At 43.7% G+C, this 10,380-nt stretch overlaps 2 protein-coding genes across 4 annotated transcripts; one reads left to right on the top strand and one right to left on the bottom strand.

Annotated features, from left to right (window-relative positions):
* The first annotated feature begins 2,040 nt into the window (after window positions 1-2,040).
* On the top strand, window positions 2,041-4,421 carry emc9 (ER membrane protein complex subunit 9). The gene is made up of 5 exons (XM_068581381.1): window positions 2,041-2,478; window positions 2,861-2,937; window positions 3,024-3,093; window positions 3,196-3,290; window positions 3,519-4,421. Exons 1-5 carry the CDS (start codon window positions 2,284-2,286, stop codon window positions 3,697-3,699), a joined length of 618 nt encoding a protein of 205 aa, XP_068437482.1. The 5' UTR covers window positions 2,041-2,283; the 3' UTR covers window positions 3,700-4,421.
* irf9 (interferon regulatory factor 9) lies at window positions 4,205-10,101 on the bottom strand. 3 transcript variants are annotated; one of them, XM_068581357.1, is made up of 10 exons: window positions 10,048-10,101; window positions 9,532-9,661; window positions 8,932-9,054; window positions 8,368-8,548; window positions 7,529-7,659; window positions 7,295-7,361; window positions 7,126-7,185; window positions 5,978-6,373; window positions 5,748-5,863; window positions 4,205-5,199 (listed from the first exon to the last, which is right to left on the bottom strand). In XM_068581357.1, exons 2-10 carry the CDS (start codon window positions 9,586-9,588, stop codon window positions 5,044-5,046), a joined length of 1,287 nt encoding a protein of 428 aa, XP_068437458.1. In that variant the 5' UTR covers window positions 9,589-9,661; window positions 10,048-10,101; the 3' UTR covers window positions 4,205-5,043. The 3 variants fall into 3 exon arrangements, with proteins under 3 accessions (XP_068437458.1, XP_068437460.1, XP_068437459.1); XM_068581359.1 differs by having other exon boundaries at window positions 9,532-9,593; window positions 10,048-10,073; XM_068581358.1 differs by lacking the exon at window positions 10,048-10,101 and adding an exon at window positions 9,781-9,801.
* Between the last annotated feature and the right edge of the window lie 279 nt (window positions 10,102-10,380).

Here is a 10,380-nt window from a genome sequence, read left to right as displayed (position 1 = left end):
ACGAATTACGAGTTAACGGCCTGAAGCTGAATTTCAGCAACCACATTATCGGTCTGTGCCAGATATCCAGTATTTATCAAATTTCTCCTCAACAGCCACAGCTAGCAGAGTCAGGGTATCGGCCCCAGTGGCATCAGTCCCGGGTTCCTCAGCGGAAGTTAGCCCGGCCGCCCCAGAAGCCTCGCTACCTCCGGGTGCCTCAACAACCTACCTATCCTCTGGGGCAGCATAATCAGCGACGGCATAATCAACTACATGATCGGCAGCATAAGCAGGAGCAGCAGCAGCAGCAGCAGCAGCAGCAGCAGCAGCAGCAGCAACATGGCTACCCTGCGCAGCAGCAGCAGCAGCAGCAGCAGCAGCAGCAGCAGCAACAACAACAACAACAACAACAACAACATGGCTACCCTGCGCAGCAGCAGCAGCAGCAGCAGCAGCAGCAGCAACAACAACATGGCTACCCTGTGCAGCAACAACAACATGGCTACCCTGTGCAGCAACAACAACATGGCTACCCTGTGCAGCAACAACAACATGGCTACCCTGCGCTGCAACAGCAAGATGACTACCCTGCGCAGCAGCAGCAGCAGCAGCAGCAACATGGCTACCCTGTGCAGCAGCAGCAGCAGCAGCAGCAGCAGCAGCAACAACAACAACAACATGGCTACCCTGCGCAGCAGCAGCAGCAACAACAACAACATGACAACCCTGCGCTGCAGCAGCAAGATGGCTACCCTGCGCTGCAGCAGCAAGATGGCTACCCTGCGCTGCAGCAGCAAGATGGCTACCCTGCGCTGCAGCAGCAAGATGGCTACCCTGCGCTGCAGCAGCAAGATGGCTACCCTGCGCTGCAGCAGCAAGATGGCTACCCTGCGCTGCAGCAGCAAGATGGCTACCCTGCGCTGCAGCAGCAAGATGGCTACCCTGCGCTGCAGCAGCAAGATGGCTACCCTGCGCTGCAGCAGCAAGATGGCTACCCTGCGTTGCAGCAGCAACATGGCTACCCTGCGCTGCAGCCCCAGGTGCCCCAGCAACATCTTGAATATCCTGTCCAGTGGAAGCCCAAGCCTTCTCAGTTGCGGCTTCCAAAGCAACCTCGTTATGCTTTGCAGCGGCAGCCCCGAGTGCCCCTGCGGCCGAGCTACCCTCGTCCATAGCAGGAATGATCCAACTTCTGCCCATACAATTTGAAATGCTAATATTGGGCCTGGATATGGTCTTCAAAGAGAACCAGCTATGGGCAGGGTATGTATGTATTTTTACTTGATCTATATTAAGAAATTAAAATACAGATTTTACATTTTACTTTTTTTTTTGTGTGTTTCAGGCATTGCAACACTGAACGTTCTACAAAGATGAGTCATTGCATTGACTTGTCAACTCAAAATAAACTCCTTTTGTATCCTGTAATCTCTACAATGAATCTGTCTCTTTGACGACTAAAGTTCAGCATCACAGAATTTTTGAATTTTAAGAATACAGGTCAGGTTTTGAGGTTGGTGGTTGGTTGGGTAAGATTTCACAAACTAATTAATGGAATTGATTTATTTTAGGCCTGTGTGGAACTCTACTGCTGTACTTTTAAACAAAACATGCAAACTTTGTTCTTTAACTTTGTGTTTGGTAATACACATTATTGCTTCTGACAACAAAATAGAACTATGTACAAATATGAATGTATTCACAAAAGTGTGTCTAGGTGTGTGTATGTACACATATGTGTGTTTATATGTATGCATGTGTGTAAGCATTTAATAAATCAACATATCTATTATATTTTCCATCAGTGTGTTGCTCTTAATTCATTGTAATGTTCCATTTGTATCCCTTTTTGAAATAACTGTCATTACAGGCAACATCCGGTCCCCTAAGGGGCGCTCTGCTACAGAGCGTAAGCATGACACCGCAGCTGAAGAAGTCTGAAAAGAAATAATTGAAACCTCGTTGCTCCAATGGGAACCCAGAGAGAGACCTGTCGGCCAATCAGATGAACACCTTTAAGTATTATGGGCGGAACCGGAAGTAACGGTTCAGACGTCTTTTTAAAATTCGCTGTTGACAGAAACAGTCAGCCGTTTCAGCTCTTCGGAAACGTTAAAATCGGTTGGAAATATTAACTCAACCGACATATTTAACTATATTTGTGTTATGTTGTGTTTGTAGAAACGCCTGTCGTCGTTGACGTGTGACAGGTGCGCGTGTTCCGCCGCTGCTTCCTCCGTGTTGAAGGTAGCTTCCCAGCGCGTTCCGTGTCCTCACAGTGACGGTAAAGCCATCATCATCATGGGCGAGGTTGAGCTCTCGTGCCGGGCTTACGTGAAGATGTACCTGCACGCCTGTCTCTTTCCGCGGTGCAGCATCAACGGGCTGCTGCTGTCCTCCGGCTCGGCAGGGGGCGCTGTCTGCGTGACGGACTGCGTTCCGCTGCTCCACTCCCACCTGCCGCTGGCCCCCATCAGCCAGCTGGCACTCACACAGGTAGGACAGGTGTGCTGGAGCAAGTATTCATGTCGCTCCTTTACCTCAGTAAAAGTACTGGTACTGGACTTAAGTACAAGTATTTAGCTCCTTTACTCCAGTAGAAGTACCGCACTCTCAACCGGACGTTGTGAAAGTATGTAGTCAGATAAATGTACTCAAGTAAAAGTATTTATAGGGAATACTTTTACCACACTGTCCTACTAAAATCATCTCATGTTTCTGCTCTTTTATATCCTGTTGCATAGTTTATAGTTTAATCTGCAGCAATGCATCATGTTCTAGTTGCCTAATACATAACAACAACAACAACAACAATGTATTATTTTGGGATGTCACACTGTTGCTGTTTTGAAGTCTTTAACGTGCCCTCTCTGCTCAGGTGGACGTGTGGTGTTCACAGACGCAGCAAAGGATTGTGGGATACTATCAAGCCAACGCCTGCGTGACAGATAGCAGGTGAGTTCAGCTGCTGTTTATCATGTTTATGATCTTCATCATCTCCAGAGGTTCTGGTGTCAGTAAAGATCCTCTTCCTCCTTCAGCCCGACTCCGTGTGCGCTGAAGATCGCCGACAAGATTTCTGAGCAGTTTGACAACGCAGTGCTGCTGATGGTGAGCTCACCTTCCTCTTCCTTACCTAAGCTCACCCTCCTCTTCCTCACCTGAGCAGCAGGTGGCCCTCTGACTGTCCCTCTTCCTCCCGTGTATCCGCAGCTGGACGGCAGCAAGATGACGTCAGACTACCGGCTTCCTCCCATCGTCATGTACGAGCGCAGAGATTCAAGATGGACGCTCAAAGACAAACACACGTGGGGAACATTTCAACACCTTTTTAAATATGAAAATAACAATTCAACTAAAAGTAAAACATTTACAGCGTGAACCAGAAGCCGCTCGGCCAGCGGCTCATAAACCACCGCTGCTTGTTTAAGATTAAATACACCTTTTAGTTTTTCGTAGACGTGGCTAATAAAAGGATGCGTCCTATACCTGCAGTCTACGGTACATGTATTGATATTTATTGGGCGTGTGTGCAGGATCATGCTGCGGCACTGGGAGGAGACTCAGGCCATCGCCGGCCAGCTGCTGGAGGCCGGCGACCAGACGCTGCTGGTGGACTTCGACAGCCACCTGGATGACATCACCAAGGACTGGACCAATCAGAAGCTCAACGGCAAGATCGCAGAGCTCGCCTCGCCGGCCAACGGGAACATCTAGACGAGGACGAAGCCCGCGGCCCCTTGCCGTGTACGACACACACACACACACGTGTGCGCCAGAGTCTGGTTTTATTTTTAATGCATTTTCATGACCGTGGAGGTCCATAACAGAACATGCATAAATAACAACATATTTACACCCCCCTCCTCTCCTCCCTCTGTGCCTTGTGCTCTGATTTAAAGGAAAAATCACCTAAAAACACTTTTTAATACTTATTATAATTATTATTAAAATGCACTTGTGGTATGTGTTTTGGTCCCATTTTGTCTTTTTTTTTGTCCTGTATAGACGTCACTCCTCCGTACAGCTAAACATAATTTGTTTTACTGTGAAACTTTCTGTACTTTCTCACATTATTATAACTCATGAATGCATGATGTCCCACATTAATAATCTAACAGGATTTTTGGGGATTTTTCCTTTAAAACGTCTTTGTAACCTTCAACCCACGTTTGTAATAAATGATCCACAAGACATGAAGAATAACTGACTTAGAGTTGAGTTGCATTAAAAAAAAAAGATCATTAGAAACATTATTGCATATTTTCTTTCTACTCGACTGAACTGTGCTCTTTAACTTCTATTGTGATTCCCTTTGTCACTGTAACACGGGTATGAGATGTGTGTATATATATACATTTATATATATATTCAATGTATAAACACGATGTCGTCCGCTGTGCTGACCCAGCACCGAGCCTACGAGTATCCAGTAAGTCACCAGAATAAAAGCTCAAATCTGATAGTATCAACAGAATAAAAGCTCAAATCTGTTGGTTTCGCCAGAATAAAAAACTCTTCTGGTTGGGAACCAGTGACTGAGAGGAGAGCATTGCATTTTAAACAAGACGGGTTAATCGATGAGTCAGCGGTTCTCAAATGGAACAAGGTTGAGAGCCGCTGGTTTAGATTATGGAATGTAACAACTAAAAAAAAAAAAAAGGTTCTTCAATTTTCACATTTTTCCTTCCAAAACATTTAAAGATTTTAAGTTTAGCAGAACGTGACAGAAGAAGCTAGATCCAAAAGGTTGGATAGTACTGGCTGCCGCTCCGCAGTGTTGTAGTGCTTCCAGTGCTCCCAGTGCACTCATCTCTACATTCATAAAACAGTGTTTTTCATAAGTGCATAAGATTTGTTCCATTATCTTTCGGGGCGACGTCAACAAAACAAAACCTAATTCCCCAACAAGCGAGACGCTCAGCTGAATTCAGCCTTCTCATACGTGTTGAATGTACTTAAATATTTCTCATCGTCTCTAAAATAAATATTTAACTACATTGAACATGTGTCGCTCAGCAAAAAAATAAGGATGGGACGACTCTTATTTTGGAGGGGTGCTCAGACGACGGCCTCAGAGTCCAGCGTCGGCACGGCGACCAGGTTCAGGGTGACTTCTCCCAGCGGCGACTCGCTGGCGAGCGCCTGCAGGACGCTGATGGAGTCAAAGAGCGACTGGACGCTCTGCAGCTGCTGCTCCGCCCACAGGAAGCCCACCTGGAGGGGAGGAGGGGGGGTTGTTGTTGTTGTTGTTGTTTACTGTGCTGACGGTTCTTTCTCGCATGTTACCAAAGTTTTAAGTTTTAAACAAATAATGAATAATTAACAATTGTTTATATTAGTTTAGTAAGTTAGTAATGATTAACAATATTTTTTGAATAAAGTAATTTATAATATTTTTTGAATAAAGTAATTTATAATATTTTTTAAATATTTTTTTAATGAAGTATTTATAATATTTAAAAAAAAAGTAATTTATAATATTTTTTTGAGTAAGGATGAATTAATAATTTTAGTCAATCATATTGAGCTAAAGTATTAAGTAGGTAATCAGTTAAGTTAATTCATTAATAAGTGCAAATGGTTTCCTTGAATCTATTAAAGTAGAATCTTAATGTGACGATAGAGTCTAGTTTATTACTGTGATGTCATGTTGTGTTATGTGATGTTGTGTTGTATGTTGTGTTATGTAATGTGTTACATGTTGTGTTGTGTGATGTTTTATATGTTGTGTTATATATGTTGTAAACATGAAATGTGTTTACCTGAACAGTGATGAGTTTCTCCGCCGGGTCGTCGGTGCCGTGGAGCTCCTCCCCGAAACACAGCGTGAAGCCGCACTGCGGAGGAGCGCCGCCCTGCAGGCGGTACAGCTCCAGTTCTGCAGACCAAGATGAGCTTATTAATAATAATAATATTAATAAAGAGTCAAATACATCATTCCCTTCACTGTCAGACCAGACGAGATGGTTTCTAGAAGGCGGGATGCGCTCACGCTGCCTGAAGGCGTCTCTGCTGAACAACATGGCGGGCTTGGTGTTCCTCTCCATCTTGTGCGGTCCGGCCGTGGCGCCGTGCGGCCCCGTCCAGAACACTCGGCCCTGGCAGAAGCGCTTGCCGTACACGCCGACCTGCGTGGCGGTCAGCAGCACGCCGCTCTCCATGAAGGGCAGCAGCGTGAGCAGCGCCCGCCGCTCCGGGCTGGACGGCGGCGGCGAGGACGGCGGCGGCTCCGGCAGCGGGACGCGCGGAAAGCGGTCCTTCAAGACGGCCGGCGCGGGCGGCGCCGCCGAGCGCGGCAGGTACGTGATCCGGACGTCGCTGCTGTGAATCTGACGCCGCAGAACCTCACGGCCTAAATAATGGACCACCACGCTGAAGGAGTCCTGAACTGGAGAGAGAGGAACACGGAGGAACCTTTCAAAATAAATGGTCAAATAACGCAGATGGGATACAGACTAAAGGTTTCTGTTGTTGGGCGTTGCACCCTGACCCCGAACGTGGAAACCCTCTTTGTCGTCAGACTTTTATCTTTCCAACGGCCCCTGAACGCATCGTGTCTAACAAACATAAATAAAAGTGTAATCATGAACAGGCATTTTTAAATATCAAATAGTTTAAGTAAGTAAATTAACAATCGTTTTAAGTAATACTTTAAAGTAATTATTGATTGAATAGTTTTAAGACATTCATATTACTTTTAAGTTAGTAATGATTAACAATATTTTTTCAATAAATAATAGATTTTCAGTAATTTATAATATTTTATGAGTAAAGAACAATTGACAATAGTTTTACATGATTAAATAAAAGTGTGTGTAATAATGAACACACACCTTGACCCCTAACTCACACACGCTGGAAACCCTCATTATAGTCAGATCTTCATCTTTCCAACGGTCCCTGAACGCATCGTGTGCGACAAACGTGCACGGGGTCAGTGTGCACGTTTTAATTGGAAATGTCTTTTTTTCTAATTGGTATCCAATAAATCACCAGATTAACGTAACTGTAATATATTCTGTGTTATTCTCTCTACTTCTTGTCCTGACGCTTCGGTTTCTCCAGAGAGGAGCAGGACTTTTATTTTGAAAAACAAGAGCCTACAACGTGAGCGGAGGGTTTTGGGGTTCAGTTTCTGACCTCCAGCCGGAGCGCCGACGCTCTCCTCGATCCGAAAGTCCAACCGGAACTCATCGACCACTGCAGACAGAGACACGGTTAGATATCATTATTAATAATAATAATAATAATAATGATAAGTAGTGATAGACATAAAACAAGGCAGAATCAGAAGAAGCGCTCTGCTCACCGTCTCTCTGCACGGCGGCGGGTTCTTCTGTCTGCACGGCGTTCCACCGCAGAACCTCTGCAGCACACTGCCGGGTTATAGTGATAGTTATGGTTATAGTGATAGTTATGGTTATGGTTATGGTTATACTTATATTTATATTTAGTTATAGTTATGGTTATAGTTGTATTTAGTTATAGTTATGGTTATGTTCTCGTTTAAATCCTTTTCTTTCCAAACAGTAGAACTCCTCACCTCCTCCGTCTTGATCTGCTTCACCTCCACGTCGCTGCTCTCCGATTCGCTGCTGCTGCTGCTCCTCCTCCTCTTCCTCCTCTTCGTCCTCTTGGCCTTCGCTCTGGGTTTCTTCTCAGGAACCACGACGCCTGAGCGGAAAGAAAAGTACAGTACAACCTCCTGGTCCAGTCACTGGTTATCGCCTTCCTTCCTGTTGTTGTTGTTGTTGTTGTTGTTGTTGTAGAAAAATACAAATACAATTTATTGTTTACGGTTTTCGGTGCAGTCTGATGAGGAGAAACTACTTTGAACTTTGACCCTCCGGCTCGTATATCTGCCACGTCGAGGATCTATGAGTCAGAGGCTCAGAGACACACAAATACATCCTGTTACGGGACCAAATACTGCTGATGGTTGTATAGAAGTCTATGCTTCTTGTGTTGATTCTCTCTCTTGACCACAAGGGGACTCCTCTGGTTGTATAGAAGTCTATGCTTCTTGTGTTGATTCTCTCTCTTGACCACAAGGGGACTCCTCTGGTTGTATAGAAGTCTATGCTTCATGTGTTGAAGCTGCATTCTCTCTCCTGACCACAAGGGGGCGACTCCTCTGGTTGTATAGAAGTCTATGCTTCTTGTGTTGATTCTCTCTCCTGACCACAAGGGGACTCCTCTGGTTGTATAGAAGTCTATGCTTCATGTGTTGAAGCTGCATTCTCTCTCCTGACCACAAGGGGGCGACTCCTCTGGTTGTATAGAAGTCTATGCTTCATGTGTTGAAGCTGCATTCTCTCTCCTGACCACAAGGGGGCGACTCCTCTGGTTGTATAGAAGCCTCTGGTTGTATAGAAGCCTCACCCTGCTCGCTGATGGGCACCAGCCGGTAGACCTTGTACGGCTCTGAGATGTCCAGCTGCGCTCGCTCTGCGATTTCCGTGAACTCGGGACTTTTGTTCAGAGCGCAGCGCAGACGCGTCTTCCAGGAGGCGGCGCTGTCATGGCAACCCACCGTGGACTTGCCCTTAAACTCCGCCCACGCCTGAAGGGAAGGGGGAGGGGGGAGAGGTCAGGGAGGGGTCAACCATCTTTTCAGAGACTCTTTTGGGAATAATAATAATAAAATAATAATAAAATACAAAATGATAATAATCATTTTGTATTTTAAACAGAGTAAATAATAAATAATAATAATAATATAATACAATAAAAAATAGAATAATACAATTATAATAATAATATAATTATAATAATATAATAATAATAATAATAATAATAATACAATTATAATAATAAAATAATATAATAATACAATTATAATAATAAAATAATATAATAATACAATTGTAATAATGAAAAAATGCAATAATACAATTATAATAATACAATTACAATAATAAAATGATAATAACATGATAATCTGACCTTAAAGATGGCGGCGTCTTCGTCTTTACGGAAGTCTTGTTTTCCGGCGTGTTTCCACGGGAGACGGAACATCGTTTTGTCGTCGTCGTCCCAAACGACACCCGGGAAGCTCCCACTGCTCACCTGCAGCACAGTACACACTTATAATATATATATATATATATATATATATATATATATATATATATATATATATATACATATATATATATATATATATATATATATATATATATATATATTCTACTACTAGCCTTAACAAATGAGTATTCAAGGCAAATTGATTAAATATCAGACTTCTAAAAACAAACATGTTACTGTTACAGAGTATTTGTACTGTGTTACTTTTATATTAGTTTAATCATGTGGTACTTGTACTTTTACTGTCACAGAGTGTGTTTACAGTGATGTATTTGTACTTTTCCTGCAGTAAATGATCTGAATACTTTCACTCCCTCTGATGTTGTTGTTTGATGTCACTAGAGACTCAGTATCTCTTTTCCTTTCCTTCTCCTCCCTTCCTTCCTCCCTCTTCCCCTCACTCACACACACACACACACACACACACACACACACACACACACACACACACACACACACCTGCTCGACCATCCAGGAGCGCAGCCTGCGGGTGGATCTTATTCTTCCCGCCGCCATGACTCCTTTAGGACCGAGGAAAGGAGTTCTTTAGGATTGAGGGAAGGAGGACTCTTATCGGACTCCTTTAGGACTGAGGAAACACAAACAGAGTAAACAACCTGCGCGCCATTACGCACGCATTCCAGCAACACATTAAAACACTTTATTCATGATAACAACAACAACAACAACAAACGGACAGAACATTACTTGTAGAAATGACATCATCGGCTCGTGTGAATGTGGATGTTTCGCCTCTCGGGTTCAGTTTTAGCTCGAGACTCAAAACAAAACCATAAACAACCAAACGATGTCCTGTCCGGGACTCGAACCTCTCACCCGGTGACTGGTAACTGGTTACTGGTTAAATATAGAGCTGGTTACTGGTTAAATGTTAAATATAGAGCTGGTTACTGGTTACTGGTTAAATGTTAAATACAGCGGGCTGGAAGGAGGAAGTAGCTGAGTTTCGTTTACCTCTGCGGGCTGAAGCGGCTCCTCTCCGGCTCTGCGGCGCGGACCCGCTGTCTCTCTGCGGGCGCTCCTTTTCCCAGAAATCACGTGACTTCAGGGAACCGCTCTGGTGGCGGCCGCCAGGGGGCGACAACGGTCACTCACAGACACCACATTAAAATATATATTATAAATATATGTATTATATATATAATACATAATATATATGTAATATAAATTATATATATTGTAGATATACAATATAGAGCTTTTATACTTTTTTTTTTACTTATATTTTTTATATTATATTTACTTAATAATTTTCACATAATTTTTATTATGTCTATACTGTAACAT

This window comes from Clinocottus analis, unplaced genomic scaffold (assembly GCF_023055335.1).
Source record: "Clinocottus analis isolate CAN_PGR_092001 unplaced genomic scaffold, fCliAna1.0.p SCAF_18, whole genome shotgun sequence".
Lineage (NCBI taxonomy): Eukaryota > Metazoa > Chordata > Actinopteri > Perciformes > Cottidae > Clinocottus > Clinocottus analis.
The sequence above is the reverse complement of the archived record's forward strand: the minus strand, read 5'-3'. Positions and strand labels throughout refer to the sequence as shown.

Bases quoted from the DNA above. Each gene is read 5' to 3' on its own strand.
- emc9 (XM_068581381.1), top strand. From the start codon at position 2,284: ATGGGCGAGGTTGAGCTCTCGTGCCGGGCTTACGTGAAGATGTACCTG. The intron at 2,479-2,860 runs GTAGGACAGGTG...CTCTCTGCTCAG, and splicing joins GCCAGCTGGCACTCACACAG to GTGGACGTGTGGTGTTCACA. The intron at 3,291-3,518 runs GTGGGGAACATT...GCGTGTGTGCAG, and splicing joins ACGCTCAAAGACAAACACAC to GATCATGCTGCGGCACTGGG.
- irf9 (XM_068581357.1), bottom strand. From the start codon at position 9,588: ATGGCGGCGGGAAGAATAAGATCCACCCGCAGGCTGCGCTCCTGGATG. The intron at 7,186-7,294 runs GTGAGCAGAGCG...CTCTGTCTGCAG, and splicing joins CGCCGCCGTGCAGAGAGACG to TGGTCGATGAGTTCCGGTTG. The intron at 6,374-7,125 runs GTCAGAAACTGA...CTCTCTCTCCAG, and splicing joins CGTCGGCGCTCCGGCTGGAG to TTCAGGACTCCTTCAGCGTG.